Source organism: Globicephala melas, chromosome 14, assembly GCF_963455315.2.
Source record: "Globicephala melas chromosome 14, mGloMel1.2, whole genome shotgun sequence".
NCBI classification, from domain to species: domain Eukaryota; kingdom Metazoa; phylum Chordata; class Mammalia; order Artiodactyla; family Delphinidae; genus Globicephala; species Globicephala melas.
In genome coordinates, this window is record NC_083327.1 from 74,522,418 (window position 1) to 74,543,677 (window position 21,260).

At 41.2% G+C, this 21,260-nt stretch overlaps 1 protein-coding gene across 1 annotated transcript in view; it reads left to right on the top strand.

Annotated features, from left to right (window-relative positions):
* ESR1 (estrogen receptor 1) overlaps positions 1-21,260 on the top strand; it is a 247,623-nt gene that overhangs the window by 14,439 nt on the left and 211,924 nt on the right. The window contains exon 3 of the mRNA XM_060283390.1: positions 19,314-19,504. Coding sequence (XP_060139373.1) covers positions 19,314-19,504 — 191 coding nt within the window. The remainder of the gene's footprint in view (positions 1-19,313; positions 19,505-21,260) is intronic.

Below are 21,260 nucleotides of genomic sequence, written 5' to 3' on the forward strand. Positions count from 1 at the left end.
AGTAAATTGTTACAAATAGGAGAAATAACTTTAATAATAGCAGTGGCTAGTATTTTTTGACCACAGTGCAGTAGGCACCTTGCTGTAAGCCTTAAATGGATGATCTTGTTGAATCCTTACATCAACCATAAGAGGCTGATACTGTTATTATTCCATTTTACGGGCAAAGAAACTAAGAGAGGGCAAGTGACTTGCCCAAGCTCACACAGCCAGTAATGGAGAAATAGGGAATCTAAATCTAGAAGGTGAACTCTGGAACTCCAGTTTTAACCTACTATATCATGTACAAAAATTGACAGGATGTCTTCTGTCACAGCTGGTTTAATTCCTTGTAATATCTTTATATTTAGTTGTGACAATACTTTCATCTTAGACTACATCCCAAGACTGCTTCTTTTAGTTTTATGGGAAATGACTATTTTTATGATGCTTGCTAAAATCATGTTTAAACATGTTTCCATTTAGTAGGGGAACGTTTTCCCTTCTGATATCAGGAGGAGCCATTAAATAAAATCCTACATAGACTTCCCGATAGCAACCTTATGCATTTCTCTGTATGTGAAACCCACCCAAGAATTTAAAATCTGGACAGAATTATAGTATTCATTTGGTCCAAACCTCTCTTTACACAAATAAAATAATAAAATCAGAGTATTTTAAATCTAGGCGGGATCTTAGTCCTGATGGATTCCCACCTCTTTATTTTCTAATTGAAGCAATTGAAGTCTTAAGAGGGGAAATGACTTCCCCAAAGTTCCCCGGCTGGTGCGGGCAGAGCCAGAGCTAGAACCTGTGTCTGTCTCCAGCCCACCACTTCCTACTTAACAGATGGAGGTGTGACCAGCCTCTGTTCACTGAGGATGTCGGGGCCGTGCCCTACTTGCTGTAGTTCTAGCATGTAGAGTAGAAGCTCAAGCAACATGGAATGAAGGAACGCCTGTTGCTGATCACTACAGAACTACAGTGATGGCTAAAGTGAATGCACCAGCCATACCTGTCTAGACAGGCCATGAGTTCAACTGTTGTTTGGCCCCATGAGAATTTTTAACCTTGGTTTGACACTTCAGTTTTAAGAATCGGGGAGACTTATTTCCTATACTTAACGTTTAGATCATTTCCTCTCAGTTCTAATATCTATACAGTCAGCCCTCTGTATCCAAGGGTTCTGACTCTGAGGACTCAACCCCCCATGGAAAATATTGGGGGACATAATTCCAGAAAGTTCCCAAAAACATAACTTGAATTTGCTGTGCATAGGCAACTATTTACTAGCATTTCCATCGTATTCACAACTGTTTACATTGTATTAGGTATTACAGGTAACCTAGAGATGATTTAATGTATGTGGGAGGATGTGCATAGGTTATCTGCAAATACTATGCCATTTCATATAAGGGATTTGAGCATCCACGGATTTTAGGATTCTAGGCGGGCGTGGGGGGTGGGGGGTGTCCTGAAATCAATCCCCTTCGGGTACCAAGGGACGACTCTATCTTCTTACTTTGTGTTTGAAGATTTCCTTTCTTGTTTTTCTTTTTTTTCCTCCTGGACGTGAAGGTTAGGAATTACCTTACTGGATTCCTCTGGAGACGTATCCTGATTCCTTTTAGATTTCTAAAGCAGTTGGATGCTGTTTTTGTTCCATGATTACCAATGTGAAAATGGAACCTGCATTATTTCATAATAGATATTTCACCTTAGTTTTGGCAAAATTAAAAAATAATTCAGTCTGTGCTTGATCCGGCAGCCTCATTACAATAGGCATTTTTTTATAACAAGGTCCCATGTTGAAAATCATGTGTCTTCTTTTGGGCTAATCACTAGACCCAGGGTTGGCTGTATACTGTTTACTATTAACTTCTTCCCCTTGTAGTTTAATACTGTTCCAGGAAATGAAATGTAAGTTTAATAAGCATGGCAATTGATGGAACCGTATGTCCCAGGTATAATTAATGTTCCTGACAACTGTGTGAAAGAAGGGCATGGCTGATGGGTTATAACTACTAAACCAAGATGATCTGAAACCACTTATTCTGTAGAAATTTATATTTATAGGCTAGGATTTATAATTAAACAAAACCATACTATTTTTTTGACTTTCATTTTTTTAATGAGTTAAAGAACTGTTAGAATTGACCATTAAAATATATGAAAAGAATGTGTTAATAACCTTACAGTTAGTAATACTGTAAAGAGAGCGTGGAGGGACTAAATGCACTTTTATTAACATTTGATGACTTTTTTTCATGAAAAGGATGATTTTTATATGTGGGGAAGAACAACAGTTTGAAGTGGCAGAAGTTACTATAGATTTCTTGAGGTTGCCCTTCCCATTTCTTTTCTCTTTTGTGAAAAATTGTAGACCAAAACGTATTTTCTTCTGGTTGTGAAAATGGTATCAGTAGCCTCTCAGCAAAATGACTTTCACTAAGAAGTTGAAGACAAAACTTCCGTAGCGATATTTTGAGAGCTTTTGTCCCTCATTCCGCATTCTGGTGGTTCCTTGTAGCCCAGGGATGCTATTGATATATACAGAAAGGATGATTAGGTCAATAGTGGCTTTTTCTAAGTCAATATTTCTCCTTGGAATATGATCATTTTCATATTCTCAAGGTATAGGCTAAAACTCTCTAATTGGATCTACAGGGGAGAGCAGCAGCTGGCGGATGGAAAGTGAGAATGATCAATTAATTCAAGGCCACGTGCCTCATGGTGTGGTGCTAGATTGCACTTAGCATTGAGTGAGCTTCTCTTTGGTGATCTAAGCCATGTGAATCGGAAGGCACATTAGTATTTTAAACTCCTATATAATTTTAGTAAATGAGCGAACATTAATTTAATGTGATATCCCATTGGCCCAATAGTTAATGCACCTTCAAAATTGCCTCATTTTGTTCAAAGCAGACTTCTGTCTCTTGACAAGAAAAGCATGGTTAAGCCTGTGGTGTAATCTTTCCCACTGTCCTGGGTCATTTCTGCCAGGCTCATGCATCTCTGTTGCCTTCTCTTAAAAGCATCATATTTAGGATTGCCCAGTAAAATACAGGATGCTCAGGTAAATTTGAATTTCAGATAAATAACAAAAAACTCTTTTAGGATAACTATGTCCCACATGATATTATACTAAAAGATTCTTTGTTGTTGATCTGAACTTCAACTTAACTGGGTATCTTGCATTTTTATTGGGTAAGTCTGGTAGCCCCAGCCATATTGCCTGACTGTTTACTGAGCTTCATTTTTGAAGGCTGAAGGTTCTGTTTTATGGCTCTCTCTTCCAGCTGGAACACAGATGTCCACCTGCCTTTTCCTACCAGGAAAGGAGGCACGCCGATGTGGAATCTGTACACTTAAACTTTTGTCACCGTTATTGATTATAATTAAGGACATAGGTTTAGAGTAAATACAGAATGACATAGCTCTTCATTCTGTTACCTGAAAAGATAGGCCAAGTACAAGGGAAAATATTACAATGTAATATTACAATATTATAATTCTATGTGAGGAGAAAATCAAAGAGTAAGGACCTAGTAAAAAGAGACCTGTCATCAGAACTCCTAGTTAATTTTGTGAGTGAGTAATATACTGAGTGAACTTTTTTCTTGGTTGTTTGGGGGGAATTCTCTTATTTTTGCAGCATTCTGATTGATTTCAGAAAATAGTTTAGAAAAATTATTCTCTGAAATGCTTTCTAGAGTGTGAAAGATTTAGAAGAAAATGTACAGCTCCTATCTAGATAGAGCATTGAACAGATCTGCACTCCCCCTCATCCATTTCTTCAGTTTTTAGCGTGTTGGGGTGGCTGACTCCATACAGGAGAACTTGAGCTTGGCTATGGGGGCTTGGGAGGTGGCGTGCTGCATGAGGGGCCTCAACGCATGGCTGCAAACGGGCTTTCAGGGATGGCGTGTGGCGTGGGGGACCTCCAATACGTGGATACTAGGGGGTTTGTAAAGAAGTCAAGGCTAAGGGGTGAAATAAGGAGCTGCCTGGGAGTCAGTGGGATAAGTAATTGCTCCAACAGTCTTCTGAGTATAGGTCAGATAACCATACAAGTGTAATTTTCTAGAGGGAGATTCTCTGAAGTCTTTTTGGTGAGACCATGGGGAACAAAGTGTGAGTGAGAATTCCCAAGTCTTTGGAAACATTTCCTTTTACTCAGTCCTAACTCAAGGACATTGAAGAACTCCCAGAGTCACATGCCAAGGCATAGCTGGGGTTGGAGGGAGGGTTGGTGGGAGGAAGAGTTAGAACTCGGTTCTCAGCTGCTTGGGAAACTTGTTGCTTGAGCTGGTGGCAACTGAGGCCACTGGCTAACAGCTGAGTGATTTTGCCCAAATGGATGTGAGCCAGGTTTGAACAGAGCACTGGGGATGGGAGGGTAGTAAATGGAAGTTTGGTTGGTTTGATTGTTTTCTGCTTCATAGCATGCTTATACCTTGCAGAACTACAGCAGAAGAATCAGTATTTTATATAAGAGTATTTCAGCACGAAATATAGCAAGTCATAAATACCACTTACAAGGGTAATAACAATGTATAATATTGACTTCCCTGTGACCAAGGCCAAGTCTTGTAAGAAGACTGAGCAAGTGGAGTAGTGACTGGGAAATCTGAGCCCTTTTCCTCAGAGATTTCAGATTGCTCCTGACTGCACTGTCTAGACAGAACCATGAGAGGGTACTGTCTAGAAACCGGAGGAATCTCAAGAGGCTGCTGTCCAGAAATGAGAGGCAAGTCTGCAAATGCGAAGGCTACAACATGCCAGCCTGCGCTGGGAGGCCTGAGACACTGAGTTTCCAAAGAGTAGCAGAGCAGCTGTTTTCTTTTTTTTCTTCGTTTCACAGTATTTATTAATTCAGTTTTCAAGATCAGATCATTTTAAAAATCACCTGAAAATTCTTCTCTAATAAATGACATCCCTCTAATTTACAACTGTTTTTCCAGGATACAAATGAATCAAGTCTTTTAAAAACAAATTCTGTCTAATCCTGGGTGGATTTTTAGAACAGATCCATTCTGGAGAGTCGCTCTGGCCTCAGAAGCCCAGCCCTGACCTTCTTCTCAGCCAGGCGTCTGGGGGTGTCAGTGGTCTGAACTCCGTGTGGCAGCCACCATGGTGCTGAGGCTACAGCACAGGCCTTTGGTGACCTGTCAGTATTCCTCGGGTTTGGTCTTCAGGAGTGTCAGGAAGTTCTGGAGGGTGTGGGGTGACGGCATGCCCAGGGGTGGACGTCATGTGATCAGGTAGTCGGTGTCGGTGGCCAACTGCTTGGTGGAGCGCAGGGCTGGCTCAGGGATCTGGAGGATCGATCTCCTGGCTGCTTGAGACTCAGGCTCTAGAAAACTTTGCTGCGTTAACTTTGCTGACTTCCTGGGTACCACACTGGACCGTTGGTCCAAGGAGTATTTGAAATCACTGCTTGCCAGTCTGGTTTAGAGTCACCAATGCAGCCTGTCTGACATGCTCTTACTTCACCCTGTTGACGTTGTAGGACCCCCACCTAGGTTCACCAGATGGCTGACCCAGTTTGCCCTCTCATTCATTCATTCATTCCACAGCCGATATTTATTGGCCATCTCCTCTATGCCAGGCACTGTGCTAGGCACTGGGAACAGACCAGTAAAGAAATCAGACCAATCAGGAAGGGTTCCATTAGGGAGGTGACACTTAAGCAAAGTTGTGAAACAGGGAAGGGCATGAGAATATCTCAGGGAAGAGTATTTCAGGCCGAGGCCAGAGCAGGGAAAAGGCCCTGGGACAGGAGTGTGCCCTGTGTGTATGAGACAGGGAGGCTGGGATGACAGAGTGGAGCACCAAGTTGGAGGTGAGGACGGAGAGGAGTGTAGGCGTCAGAGTGAACAGGGCCTTTGCAGGTCATTGTCGGGCTGCTGGCTTTTACCCTGAATGAGTGGGAGATCCAACAGAGGGTTTTGAAGAGCGGAATGACCTGATCTGAGTTTTTATTGTGAAAGTTTTCAAACCTTGACAGACGTGCAATAGCATAACGACCCTTCATGTATTCATCACCCAGCTTTGGCAATTATATTTTATTTGTACATATTTCTGTATGCGTGTCTGAAGGATGGGGACTATTTTTTTAAAAACACAACTATACTATGATTAGCATATTTAAAAGTTAACAATATTTCTATAAGTATCAAGAATTTGCATTGATTTATACTTTGAAGGTCAAGCTGTTGGGATTTCCTGAGAGTTTTGATGTAGCATATGAGAGGAGTCAAGGATTAGACAGTAATTAAAATCCTTTCCAGTGTCATACAGTTTTTGGAACACTACTATGTATGTATTTCAAAATAGTTTTTAAAGATTAACATCAGCATCTACCTTCAGGATTTTTAGTTTCTTTCTGTAAATATTATCCAACGCCGTCAATTCCCCAGCTAGAGAAAATATTGGTATTGCTATTTTCAAATGTGGAAAAGTGGCACAGAGTTACTCACATGTTAAGTGACTTATTCTAAAGTCCCTTAGATGGTGGTTGAGAAAATCCTGGTAAACAGGGAGTGACTTACCCAAACTTGAAATTTCTTTTGCTCTATTATCTATTCTTCTCTAGAAGAAATTTGGGCCGGCAGTTGGACATATATTAGGATGGATTTACTAATCTCTCAAGGTATTTTTAATTATTTCAAGGGCTATCATGCAGCTAGCTCCACGTAATTCAGGTGGGTTATTAAATTGAATTAATTTAAATGAAATCAAAAGATTAATTGGCTGCCTCCTATATATTATTAGATGTTGTTCACAAGGCTCCCACAGTCTAGTGGGCATGGAACCTGTGGAACCATTATTGCAATCAGGGAGGCAGAGAGAACGTGGCTACAGGGTATAGAGATAGCAGAGGGAAGAAGTGAGTCAGGATGCGATTAGGATTTCTTCTGGATCACAGGGGCTGGGCAAGGGTATTCTTAGCAGAAAACAACATGAGCGAAGGCATGAGAAGAGTGAAGACATGAGAAGAGCAAAGGCATGAGAAGGGCGAAGGCATGAGAAGAAGAGCAAAGCCATGAGAAGAGTGAAGGCATGAGAAGAGTGAAGACATGGCAGGTTAGGAAGTGCACACAGATGGCTGCTGGAGTACGCGGTACCTGGAAGGTGGGTAAAGGAGCAGCAGGAGATGAGTCTGGAGAAAGTTGAGCTATTGCAGAGAGCACTTTGCATATGTTACCCTAAGTCAAAGAGGTAACAGTAGCATGTCAAAACTCCAAAACTCCCCACAAGTTCCGGAATCGCTGCCCCTGGTAGGGTGTCTCACACACACCAACCCAATCTCATCTCGCCATGAGATCCACATAGTGTGCAACTCTGTGCTCCTAGTGTCTCCGGATGACATAATCTGCAATTGTCATTGCTACACCACAGAGCAATGTACTGTGTCTTCTCAGAAGTAAGCAAGATGTTTTTTTCTTTGTTGCATCAGCAGCAAAAGAATAGGTTGCTCTTTGAGCTTGCTTCCTGTAGAGTGGATTGGAAAATCAAAGAGGGCTAACTCTGCAGGTTAGTTCTAACTTCCGCATGTAAGAGAGCTCTTGATACCTACCTGGAGGTATCAACATTTCTGGTCACTGATTATGGTGAAGAATTTGGCCTTACTATCATTGAAGGTTCTGTGCAAAAGAACTTCTGTTCATTTTAAACCATATCCAAATTGTCTTCTATTCTGGAATCGTTCATTTGCTTCGGAACCCTCTCCAGCCATGCGTGTTGACTGAGCAGAGCCTCAATAGATGAATTATGTCTCCTTTGTCTTTGATATCTCAGCTATATTTTCTTCTACCCAGCTTCCCACCTCAATCATTGTTAATAGAGCTCAGTGAACTAAGAATATATCAAATATACAGATGTACGTCCCCCTCCCTGTTTCTTTGTTTATCTATTTCTTGTCTGTCTTCCCTCTATTTTTTTTTCTTCCTGTTTTCTCATGCCTCATATTAGTGAGAAGTGACATTTCTGTGGGCAAGCCACTTTGGCAGTTAGAAACACAATGGCCATCACTGACAGCTCCTTCTGATGGCATGGGTGTTTGTCCCCTTTGATTGGTCATGGGACTGAGCGCTGAGCAGGCTTAAATGCAGTGCTAGGGCCTCTTACCGACTCATCTTTTATACATTTTATTCCTCTTGGGAAAGAGTTTTGAAAAATGGGCTGTGCACTGGCGAGACCCACTGAAGAAATTCTAGCTGGTTATAGATGTTATTGTTGGTCAGAGGCATGGGTCAGAATCATGGTCACCCAGCATAAAGGCTGGAAAGCCATTTAGAAAACATAGTTGAGAATTCTCATTTGATGGAGAAGAAACTGAGGCCCAAAGAGATTGGTGACTTGCTTAAGCCATGCAGCTGTTATCGACAGCTTTTTATCTAGAACCCAGGAGTTCTGACTCAGTGTAGAATTTTTCCACCACAATACCCTGCCTCCCTCATTGAAGTTTATTACATTTGCAGTGAAGCTATCCCTAATGACATACAGATTCCCAAAGAATTATTTTAAGTAAAAATTTCCATTTGCAATTCTAGACATGTTTGTGTGGTCTTTTTATGTGATGATATATTGTCTCTGTGTCTTGGATGGGCAATTCTAGACATGTTTTTGTGGTCTTTTTATGCGATGATATGTTGTCTCTGTGTCTTGGATGGGATCATCAGTTTACGAGTTATGGGGTGATTTATGGATCACACTCAAAAGCAGACTAGAGGCCAGTGTTAGAGCAGGATTGTGTTCGCTGTTTTGGGGTTCTGTACCTGAAGTGCCTTTTCCCAAAGGCCCAAGTCCTCCTCCTTGAGTTGTCTGCTTTCCTAGGACAGAAGCTATCCTTCTTCTCTTCCTTCTGTCCCTCCTCTCCTTATTGTTCTTCCTCCTTTTGCATGTGTCCTTTGTCCTAGGATGCTCCTGGCTGGTAATAAGTAGACACTTTCCCAGTGCTGTTAAATGAGTGAATGAATTTCTTAATATTTCTGCATGTGAGTAGATGATTATTCTCCTGATATAGTGTCCTATTTTCTGTGGAAATTAGACTGCAAGTCAGACTTGTTTTAAGAAGGTGTGCTGTCAAACCACAGCTCTTTCCTGACTTAGCTCCTTTGTGTCACCCGTATGCCCCACGTCTTGCATCTTACTTTGGGCTTCTTATCCTCACCGTTCATTAGCACTTGCAACTGGTTGGTGAGAGTAGAGAAAGGAGAGGTGGTGAAACTCCAATCAGGTCACTTGGTTACACATTAGTAACTGATAAAAGATATTGGCTAAATGGGTTTTTAGGGAATTTTATGCCAGGTTGTTCTTGTTTCCCATTAGTGTGGAAAATCAACACTTGCTTGTATTTGGGGGTGAAGATATTTTTTTAAGTGAGTGGGAAAACCTCTTGACATTTCACAGAGACTTAAGTTTTGACTGGCAAATGCTAACGTTCTTTGTGTATAAAGAATTTCAGGACTCTTGTATATAAGCACTAATGACATATTATTTTCTATTTGTTGATGAGTTAAAATAGGCATTTTCTGAAATGGTTTTTTAGGAGATATTCAAACTTTCATCAACGCGTTCTTCTGTATGACTGTCAGCTCCATTATCTCTGTTTTCATGGAACATAACAGTTCTTAACCTTTGCACTAGAAACTGAATTAGCATTTTCCCTTAAAAAAAGTATTATTGGCCTTGTAATAAATAATTACAGACAATTTCTAACAGGATTACTATTTATGAGTTTAGGAATGAGATCTGAGGTAATGATTTTGTTCCCAGTTGTGACATACTCTGCCCTTGCCTTGTGATGAGTTGGGGTGCAGTTCCCAAGGACTCTCTTCTCTTTGGGGAGCCTGGGCTCTGGGATCAGACTGCCTGGGTCCTTGACGCCATCCTTTACTGATTGGATGACTTGGGTGAGTTAGCTAATCTCTCTGAACCGTGGTTACCTCATGTTTAAAACAACCGGTTCTAATAGTATTGCTTGGGGTAGTTTTGAGGGTTAACTGATTTAATCCCATGTAAAGCACTTAAAATAATGCCTGCCACAACTATCAATTTTGTGCGAAAATTTGCTTGCCTACTCCTCCAGCTGCTAGACCAAGGGTCATGCTGGGTTTTCCAGAAGTCCAGGGTGTGGTTTGAACTTTGGGCAGAAGCTGAAATAGCAACCATAACTCTCTCCCTAGATAATTTCACGGAATCGAAGTGAACTGCATTTATCACCAGTCATTTTTTGGAAGAAGTTTTCTTTTGTACCTTTTAGGGAAGAACATTATCTGCCTCTGTTTATTAACCAGAAGATACAACAAATACAAATAAAAATTATACTCATTAAGTGGATAATATGAGACAAGAGACAGAGTAAGTTTTCAGGTAAGCAGTATAAATGAGCTAGAGTCTTTAATTTCCAGCCAAGTTGAAAGAACCTATATTTGTTATCCAGAAAATAATTTTTAACTTGCCTACCGCCGAACATAACTACCACCTGTTTTACTGGGCTTCCCAAATGTGGCCCAGGACTTATTTAACTCTAGCTTTTCTAAAAATGAGATTCAGAATTTTCCCTCTCTAGACTCTACCATTTTATGTCAACTTTATTCTTTGTAAGAACATTTCTATACTGCCATGGAAAAAAAATAAAGGTCATATTAAAATCCAAGTACAAAGTTGCATAGAGTAGAAATACCCATAGGTAAGTTCTGGCCAAAGGCACGAACCACCTCTAGCTTATGCCCATCCCTGTTGATATTTAAAGCAGAAGGAGGTACACAAGAAACCATGTTCCAATTGATCTGTATGTTGGTACACACACAGGCATCAATAACTGGCTTCTTGTTATCTTGATACAGCGTTCTGGTATTGCAACAGATTCAGCTGTGTCTCTTGCAAAGTTGTTCTTAATTCTTTACTGATTAATTTATCCAGTAAGTATTTATTGGGTACTTTCTGTGTGCAAAGTACCACACCAGGTGCTTTGGGGGTGATAGAAAATACTTAGAATACAGTTTCCATACTGGTGAAAAGCTCACAGCCTGGTTGGGCAGGCAAGACATACAATATGGAGCATATAATCTTACTCATTCCACAGTCAACTGTCAGACGCTTACTAGTTGTCATTACTGTGCTGGAAACTGGGAAGCAAAGGTGACACTAATAGGATCTCTTTCCTGGAGACTCACAGTGAACACATATGATGATGAGGATTTCGGAATAGTTATATATGTGATACTCTAGGAGCGCATGTTGATTCTATTGAGAAATTCAGTGGTTGCTACCTGAGAAGGGGCCATTTTCACTCAGGAGATTTTTGCTTTTTGGCCAAGATAGGAAGCAGTGTGGACAAAGGCCCAGACATGTGCTAGCCAGGTTGGGGAAGTGAGACACTTAAAATTAACCCTGACAGGGAGGGACGGAGCTGGAGACTGGACAGTGGCCAAGTCATCATGGTCAATACTAAAGAGCCTGCATTTCACCCATAGACCTGCAGTGGGTGCTCTTAGTCTGAAGTCTTTTAAGGAGACCATTCATGGACTTCAGGGGGCCCGTGAACACCCAAAGATTATAAGCAAAATCTGTGTTTCTGTAAATAAGGGTATTTTCCTGGGGTGCACCCAGAAGAAGAAGATTCAGAAGCCTTATGATAGACGTTGAGGAGACATAAAGGATTTCATGTCCATTTTGTCTCGCTCTTGCTGTGGTGTGGAGGACAGGGTTGTGATGTGGGAGTTATAGGCGAGTTGGGAAGACTTTCAAGAAGACTCACCATGTCTGTACCTTCCTTCAGATGGCAGATATTTCTTAATCACTTACCTGTGTGTCAGACTGTGCTGAGCATGAGCTGGGAGACCATGGTGAGTAAGGTAGCCGCAGTCCCTGCCATGGTGGATGTTACAGTGTATGGGGAAGGATAGATAATTAAACAGAACACAACCACATGTGGGTCCATGGCTTCAATCATTTATTTATGTACTTGTTCATTCAACAGTTATTTCTCTGCTAGGCTCTCTTGAAGGTTTTGGGGAAAGGAAACTTACATTTGGGGAAGACACACAGTAAATAAACGTTAACATTTGGTTTGACGTTGGGTAGCCGTTAAGCGCTATAAAGAAAAACCAAACCAATATAAAAGGGTGAACAGTAATTGGGAAGCTACTTTAGAGAGGTCAGGAAAGGCTCCCTGAGAAGATGAGAAACCCTGAGTGGAGGGAGGAAACAAGTCAGGAGAAGAGCGCTGAGACCTGGACGCACTTGGCCTTTGTGGCGCAGCAGCGACTTCAGCGCTTGAAACTCGGTGAGTGAGGGAAGCAGTGCGAAGAGTCCCGGTGAGAGTGACAGCCAGGGAACAGATGGCACTGGGCCTTTGAATTTTATTCTTGGTGTGGTGGGAAGCCATGAGGGTTTTGAATAGCGAAGTGTGATTCTGACTGCATTCTGTATGTGTGTATGTGTTTTAACACACCACCAAGCGATGAACTCAATTTTGACACTTGCTCCCTGGAGATGGTACCTGATCCCATAGGTTAAGGGCTTAGTCTCATGACACTGCCCTTCACTTCAGATGCTGATCACAAGGCCCAGTCATCATCTGTGCTTCTGACCAACTGGCTTTAAATCCAAGTTTCCCATGAGCCTCTGCTTGGGTTTGATTAATTTTCTAGAATGGCCTGCAGAACTCAGGGAAACATTTTCTTACTAGATTACTGGTTTATTATAAACATTTGACTTACTAGGTCACAGCCAGATGGAAGAGATGCATAGAGCAAGGTATGGGGAGGGGGTGCAAAGCTTCCATGCCCTCTCCAGGTGTACCCCTCTCTCCATACCTCTGTGTGTTCACCCACCCAGAAGCTCTCCAGCCCCTTCCTTTTGGGTTTTTATGGAGGCTTCATTACCTAGGCATGATTGATTAAATCACTGGCCATTGGTGATTGATTCAGCCTCCATCCTGTCCCCTATCCCCCCAAATCAGGAGGTGGAACTGAAAGTTCCAACCCTCAATGCTTGGCTGGTTCCCCTGGCAACCAACCCTCCTCCCTAGATGGGGTCCAAAAGTCACTTTGTTAACATAACAAGAGATACCTTTGTTGCTTTCATCACTTAGGAAATTCCAAGGGTTTTAGGAACTCTGTGCAAGGAATGGGGATGAAGACCAAATATATATTTCTTATTATAAATCATAATATCCTAGGGAGTAAAGGCCTCTACTACAGTAGGGGGAGTTCAGGGTACATCTAACCTAGCTCTTGGAGGTCAGCAAAGCTCCCTGGAGGAAGTTAAGTTCAAACTTTGAACTGGAGGATAAATGGGAGTTATTCAGTGGGTGAGGAAGGGTGTTCCAGGCGGGGGGAGCGCATGCTTGAATGCCTCAGGTGGATCAACGGGCCACAGGGCCAAAAATGGGAATGCAGGAGTAAGAACAGGCTTTTAGGGAAGATCCTGAGTTCAGTTTTGTGCGCATTAAGGTTGAGGTTTCTTAGGGTGATTCAAGAGGAGCTGCAGAGCGGGTAATTATAGCATCTAGGTCTGCTGTCCAGGAGAGGAGTATGGGACGGCAGTTTCTCGTGGTCACACACATGGCTGAGATTCCCACAAAGAGCTGTCAGCTGAGACAGACGAGGACTGGGGGCAGAACCTCAAGGAACATTGACATTTAGGAGCCTGGTGGGGGAAGAAAATCCTGCAGAGGAAATAGAGGTGGAGTGATGGCCAGTGAGATCTGAGTGGGTGTCCAGAGAAGTGGTGAAGACTTTACCTGCTGTAAGAATTTAAAGCTGAACCAGTGTGAGTTGGAATATGTAGGATAAGCCTTATGGAATATGGGAAACGAAGCATGGTTTTATCTGACAGCTGAGGTGATGGAAGGTGGTGACTAAGTGGGGAGCATAGTGTGAGCAATTTCTCAGAGGTGGATTGGATAAAATTTTGCTCAGGGAGCTACAAAGAGACCAGTTCTGATTGGAGCAGGGAATTCAAGCACTTGGGCTTAATTTTATTTGTTGATGATTTTTTAACTTGAGTTTTCCTGATTTATGACTCCCCTAAAATTATAGGCAGAAGTTTGAAAGTGTGTTTATGTGTTTTCTAGACAGTTTCAGCATTTTCATTGTATCGTCAAACAAGTCCATGACCCACCGAAAAGGTAATGATCCCCGGGTATAGGCAATGAGAAGTTATTGAGAGGTGAATGTTGTCTTTTATGATGATTCTTTTGGCAGTGGTTGGCAGGATGAGTTTGAGGAATGATGGGAGACAGGACTTTAATTCTAGTCATTCAGACATGGAGTATTGGTCTCTTATGCGAGAATGATGAAAACCAGGGATGCAAAGAAGGATAGGCATTGTGTTTTGAAGAAATGATGGACTGAATTTGATGATGACTTAGATGTAGGAGGTACATTTAGCAAATATTTAGTAATGACCTACTGTGTGTCAGTTAAAATTGGGAGCAAATGAGACAGGGTCCCTGCCTTCATGGAATTTACTGTCTACCACAGGGAACATATATTTGTCAATAATGCCTCAATCATGGGACTGGAAATTATGGTAAATGCCATGAAACGAAAGTTCAGGGAGCTTTGACCGCTCACAACTTCGGGGATTTGATTGGTGAGGGAACGTCATGAAGTTGTTCCACTAGCACTTAATTACCCCCACATTTCTAGGGAGTGGATATTTGCTGATTCTTTTAACTTCGCAAAAAATATTTCCTCTAGAAACCAAGGCTCTAAAAAATTTTTTAAATGCTTGGCTAATCAGGGGAATAGTGCTTTTGGATGGCTGGTACCGTGATTTGTGGTTGGAAAAACAAGAGTATTTGGTTACATTGAGCTTCAAACTTTTCCTTTGATTAATGAAAATCTTCCTGGCAAATACTTTTTAATGCGCTCTGTTTTCACTTGGTCCAAGAGAGTCCACTCTCTGACCTCAATATGAATGCCTTCTGACATCTCTCTTAATCATATTGGATATGTAATATCAGTGGGACATCCATTTGGAAATATTTAGTTGTCAAACTGATGTAATGAAAATGGAGCTAAATCTAATCAGTTGAGTTTCTAGTTGCCATAGGTGCAGTGGTGGTGTCTTTTGTTATTTGGTGCTCTCCAGCTTCTGCCATTCTTTTTCCTGCCATTACTTTACTCCATTCCTTAGTCACTTGTGTGCCTCAAAGTTGCAATGTGTTAAGTCACTGAGGCAGAACATCCCTCCATGTCTCATTCAAGCTTCTGCCCTACTTCTTTTCAGAGAATCTTTTAAAGTATCTGTAGTGCTAAAAACATCTAATCTCTTAATACGTAGCCTAATAGACTAGTCAACTTCTTATCTATGTCTTATGAGGAAGTGTCCAGGATGAGAAACTCACTAAATATGGTGACAATTTAGTGAGAATAGGAGACAAGTTTTACAAAAAGGGAGATGTTTTAGCAATTTGGCAAAAGGGTTAGTTAAATCTTCACATAGGATAAAGGGGGAGGGCATTTTTATCCAAATGGATAAAAAGGGTTTTATCCAAAGCCTCATATTAGGAAGGCAGAACCTGAAGATGTTTAGAACATGAAAAGTAGTTGATGAGAGTAGTTAATGTTGGTCCTGTGGAAATAAGGAGAAGCCAAAGGGCCTCTGAGGCAGAGGGAGAGGAAGAAAGATTGCCCTAAATGTAATGTAAGCACTTCCTACTAGAGAGGTGTGAGGCTAAAGGTTCCGGGTCTATGACAGCTGCAGTCGGGCAAGGCCAGGCAGAGGACAGCTGGAAGAGGTGAGTCCGGACCTGTAAGTAGGCTTATTCCTGGGGACTGGTCTAACCTTGGGTTGGTGCCTGAGCCACCCTTGTGTGTTGGTCTGAGTCCAGACTTGGGCACCTCCCTCTCTGATCCTTTCTACTGCAGATAACGGGGCCAAGTGAGTCTGCATCCTGAGGACACGGATCTCTATCTGGATGCAGCTGTGCCAAGTGAGCTTGGCTTGACTCTCAAGACAGCCTTGAGCGTCGCATTTCAAGGTGCCGCAGGGCTTTGCAACCCATGAGATGATCTCACTTGCCTTTTCGCTTGATCTGTATTATATTCGTTTTTATGCAGCCCTGGTCTGGGAGTCTTCATCGAGCAGGGCTGAGCCAAAATGATTACTGACCGTGTTATATATGTGAACTTCCCATCTGGATAAAAAAGTTGCTTTATGGAGAGGAAACATGGCCTGTGTAATTTCCCCTCTCTTCTTCTCGGAGGCTTTCTGATTTTATGCCCTATGTCTACAGTAGACTTTCAGTATTCCAGGACCATCTGAAAGGTAAAGTGTGGATGAAAGGCATTTTGCCGACGGCATGCAACGCTGCTAGATCTGGGGAAAATGGGCTTTTGCTCTTACATCTTTTACCCATATTCTTAAAATCAGTATTTGCATATCCTATTTATATTGTTTGGAAAATTGTTACATTATTGACTCAGTCATTGATTAATTCATTTGATATCAATATTTATTGAGTTCCTATTCTGGAAGAGGCTCTGTGCTCTAAACGCTCAGCGTTCCAAAGATAAGACACAAGGAACTTACTGGACAGCAGTGAAGACGAGAATGTACAATTGAAGGAGGGATAATGTAGTAAGTAGCAGAAGAGAAGTAAAGGAAAACCTGCTATCGAGTTCAGAACAGGGATACGTTATTTCCAGCGTGTGGGGATTAAGAGTGGCTGATAAGAGAGGAATTCATGCACGGATGATGCTAAGTGAAATAAACCAGTCACAAAAAGACAGAAACTATATGATTCTACTTATATGAAGTATCCAGAGTACCAATGCATGGAGACAGAAAGTAGAGTGGTGTTTGCCAGGGGCTGGAGGGAAGAAGAAATGAGGAGTTGTTGTTTAATGGGTAAAGAGTTTCAGCTTTGTGAGATGGAAAATTTCTGGAGATTGGTTGTACAACAGTGTGAATATACTTATCACTGAACTGTACACTTAAAAACAGTTAAGGTAACGGATTTTATATTATGTTTACCTTGCCACAATTTAAAAAAAATACGGTATTTTATTATGCAGGGATGGGTGGAGGATACTTGACACCTTGGAACTTTTGCCCATGCACATACTATTCACTCATTCATTCATTCATTCATTCAACAAACATGTATTGCACGCTTGCTATGTGTTAGGTGCTGAGCTGCTTCCCGAGGGTCAATACTAATGTTTATAAGACATCGAATCTGTCAGTGTCATGCTTGCTCACCACCCCTTCCCTCCCCAGGTGCTAAGCTTCTGTAGTGAAATCTTCACAGCTGCTACCTGCTGACTTGAATCGTGCATGAGACATTAGTAAACAAACAGTAGAAAGATTTGAGGTTATTGGGGGAGCGTTGACGGCATGGTGACGAAATGGAAGGAGATGGGTAACAGAATATGAACTAGAATTGAATACTGTGAGGCAGCTCTCTCTAAGGATATTAAAAAAATAAAGATCTCCTGTTTATGGCTGCCAACCTAAGAGCTAAGTCATTTAGAATGGAACAAACTGGCAAAGTCAGATGCACTCAACCCAAGGAGCTCCTTATTTTGTGAATATTACGGCAAATGTAGTTTGAGAGCCACTGCCGCAAAATTGTGGGCGACGTTAATGAGTGAGAAGGGCAGGGAAGGGTTGTACAATTTGAGCTAAAAGGAGAGGCAGGCTTGTGAAGGGGAGGAGTGGTGACAGTCAGGGTGGTCTGGTTATTTGGGCGGGGAGCGGAAAGCAAGAAGCATGAGCTTCCTTAACCGAGAGACCCTGGCAGCTCGATCTTCAATTCACTTTTTCTCATCTTATTTTGGTTTTGTTTTTAAATGTCATAGGCTTCATTCCATCTTTCCTTCCAATATTTTTCTACTTCTTTTTTTCCCCCCTTATATACCCTGGAACACTCCATTCATTTCAAGGTATTATTGAGTGCCAACTACATTCCAGGCACTGTGCTGGGCTCTGGCTATATACTCCCCAATTCTCTCATACCACCTTTATTCTGTTGCACATGCCTAGCAAATCCTGGGTCAATGTCATTTCTGCTCCTATACGTGGTTAGATAAGACATGCAAACGTAGTCTCATCTACTCCTTTCCTTACCTCTTTGATCCCTGTCTTCTTCAAGGTGTCTTCAGTGAAGCTGTCCCTTCTACCTGTGTATTTAATCCCAACTGCTTTACTTTCCTTCTTGACTTTGTTCTGTTTTCCCTTCTCTGTACCTTCCACCATTCCCTCCCTACTGGCCCATTCCCTTCAGTCTCCATGAGGCCTTCTCAGGTCCCTTCCATTCAAAACACGCCTTTTTGTCTTTATATTCTTTAGTGACAACCCTATCTCTTTCTCTTCCCATTCACGTCCAAGTTCTCAGAGGAATGGCCTTCACTCATTGTCATTTCCTTATGTTCCATGCACTCTCCACCCACTGGATTGGCTTGTACCCTCTACTGAAACTCCTTGCTAAGTGTCCTCCTTGTCAAATCCAGCTTCATTTTATCAGTCCTGGTTTTATTGGACTTTTCTGCTCCTTTGACACGATTGGTCACACTCTCCTTCTTAAAGCTTTCTACTTCTTTAAACTTTTTTGCTTCCCCGTTTCCTTGGTTCTCCCAGAACTTTCTGACTGTGCCTTCTCAGTTTCTTTTCTGAGATACGCTTCCTCCCTGAAAATTTTCAGCATTGGTGTAATCATTTGTGTTCCTCTGTTCTTCTCATTCTACATGTTCTTGAAGAGGAATATTGAATATTGACTACTATCCTCAAATTACAGTCAAGTCATAACAACTGATACCCAGGGTTACCTTGTAACAATGATGTAAAAATTTGAATTATCTTTCTATACATGTTCTATGTTGTTCATCAGTTCATCTGACTTTCAAATGTTCCAGCTGTTTTATGCTTTGTCTCCATTTTCTAAAGGCCCTTAGTGTGGTCTAGAATTGGAATGAGCATTGGTCTCTAATGGTTCTGGGTTAATTGAGAATCCCTAAAAAAATGATTAAGTCTATTAGAAACCAGCTAATTTCATTTTGTCATTTTCTGGATAATATATTCTGGTGTAGGAAGTCCATTTTTTAAGAAAGTTTGCAATAAACAATTTCCCCTCAAGGTTAATATAATAGGCAAACCCCTTTTGCTGCAACAGACGGCAAGAGGTAATGAAGATTAGCTTACATTATGATTCATTATTTCGAAATGTCAGAATAAAGTGGATCTGCTACGTCTTCCAAGCCTCTTATTCTTTAGAGGAGAGTGCATGTTTTGCTTTTCTAATGTTAATGGATTCACTGTGTTTTTTTTGTTTTGTTTTTTTGTTTTTTTTCTCCTATTTTTTTCCCCAGGCCAAATTCAGATAATCGGCGCCAGGGTGGCAGAGAGAGATTGGCCAGCACCAGTGACAAGGGAAGCATGGCCATGGAATCTGCCAAGGAGACTCGCTACTGTGCAGTGTGCAATGACTATGCCTCAGGCTACCATTATGGAGTTTGGTCTTGCGAGGGCTGTAAGGCCTTCTTCAAGAGAAGTATTCAAGGTAATAGTGTGTTGCAAACAACTTATCCCATTTTTTAATCCTAAGAGGGGAAGCAACAGAGGAAGGCATGTGATCAGCCATTTGTACAAAACACTAATACCTAGTAGGTCCACGAGTATCTATGGTAGAAACATGGAGAAGAGACAAGATCCCAGGAGAAGGAATTGGCAAATGTCAGGGTAGTCGTGGCTGAGTCATTATGCTTCCTCCATTTGGCAAGATCCCAACAGTCTTGAGCAACTCTAGAGGAAGAGGATTTCAATAGCTGTGTCTCTGAGATGTTGTCCATGCCATGATTGGGGGATGGCAGGTGGATATTTATGTGTTGTAGGCAACTAGGCTGTTGTGATGTAGTGTGATATGAATTATCCATATATAATTATTTCTCCAGCTTAGCTTTGCGCAGATAAGCATTCTGATCTTTGCTCCAGACCAATTCTAATTTAACTCGTTCTTCTCTTGCTCTTCTTCCATCTCTTTGTTGTCTCAGTGGATGACATGACCTTTTGCTAAACTGAGAAGATTCAATGGCTGGTGACTTGTAATAAGGGATGTATTATCTGTATCAAGCAGTTATTAAGGATACACCTGTAAGACTTCATTTATGTCATTTGCAATGTCTGCTTCAATCCTTTTCTTTTATACAGTTTTCCGAGTGCAGTTTCTCTGATAGACTGCCAGCTACATTTCGTTTCTACTCCAGGAGTGTCTATATTGTTGCTGTATTGTCTATATAGGATATACTGGGAGAAACAATCGTTTTTACTACCTAAAATATCTATGCTAAAGATCCTTTGACAAAAACAGAGACCTGACAGCAGTTCAAACTAGCTGGATTAACCTTTTGTTTTAATACTGGACCATTTTTCTCTGTTCTTATTCCTTTATCTTTTCAGCTTAAACAAAGTTTAGTATATAAATACTAAGAATATTTCTGATGGAGTTTTTGTGTGATTCCCTCTATGGAAATTGAGACTGAAGTAACTTGTTGAAAACCAGAGTCTACTAAATTAATAGGTACTGATTGCAGACACTTTTGACTAGAGAATGAATCACTATTCTCATGGACTTTTTGCTGTAGCTCTTCACTGCCCTGATGTGGGGTGAAAGCTGGGGGATGATACACACTATTCAGTTCTCCTTTCATTGCCAGTGGATGGATTTTTTTAAAGGCTATTCATATCTTAATAGAGTAGCATGTGAGGTCAACTTGGTCCATTTTAAAAGCACTTTTTTTTGACAAGTATTACTTTCACCATCTTTTAGAAATCTATTGTAAGACTGGGACTTTTTTATTAGAATTTTAATAAAATTTATAATATTATATGATAGTGGATTTTTGTATATAGATACATACCAACACAGATGATTTAATTTTACTAGCAGATATTAATACTATCTTAATTTAGAAAAGTGCTATTTGTATTTTGGTTTAAGTTAGTATAAGCCCTTAAAGGTCTTCTGACAGCCATCTTCATTTGTGATTCTTCTTTTCAGTTAGTTTTATATAATCTAAGATACCATTATTTTTATCAAGCATTTAATTTGGTATGGAAAAATCATCTGACAGAGGTAGATTTAGTGGGTAGGTTCAGCTACAAACTTGGACAAGTCATTTATCTGAGACTGAGTTCCCTCATCTGTACAAATGATTTAGAGCAGGGGTCAGCAGTTTTTCTGCAAAGGACCAGAGAGTAACTAGCTAGGCTTTGCAGGCCATGCAGTCTCTGTGACAGCTACTCACTCTGGCATTGCG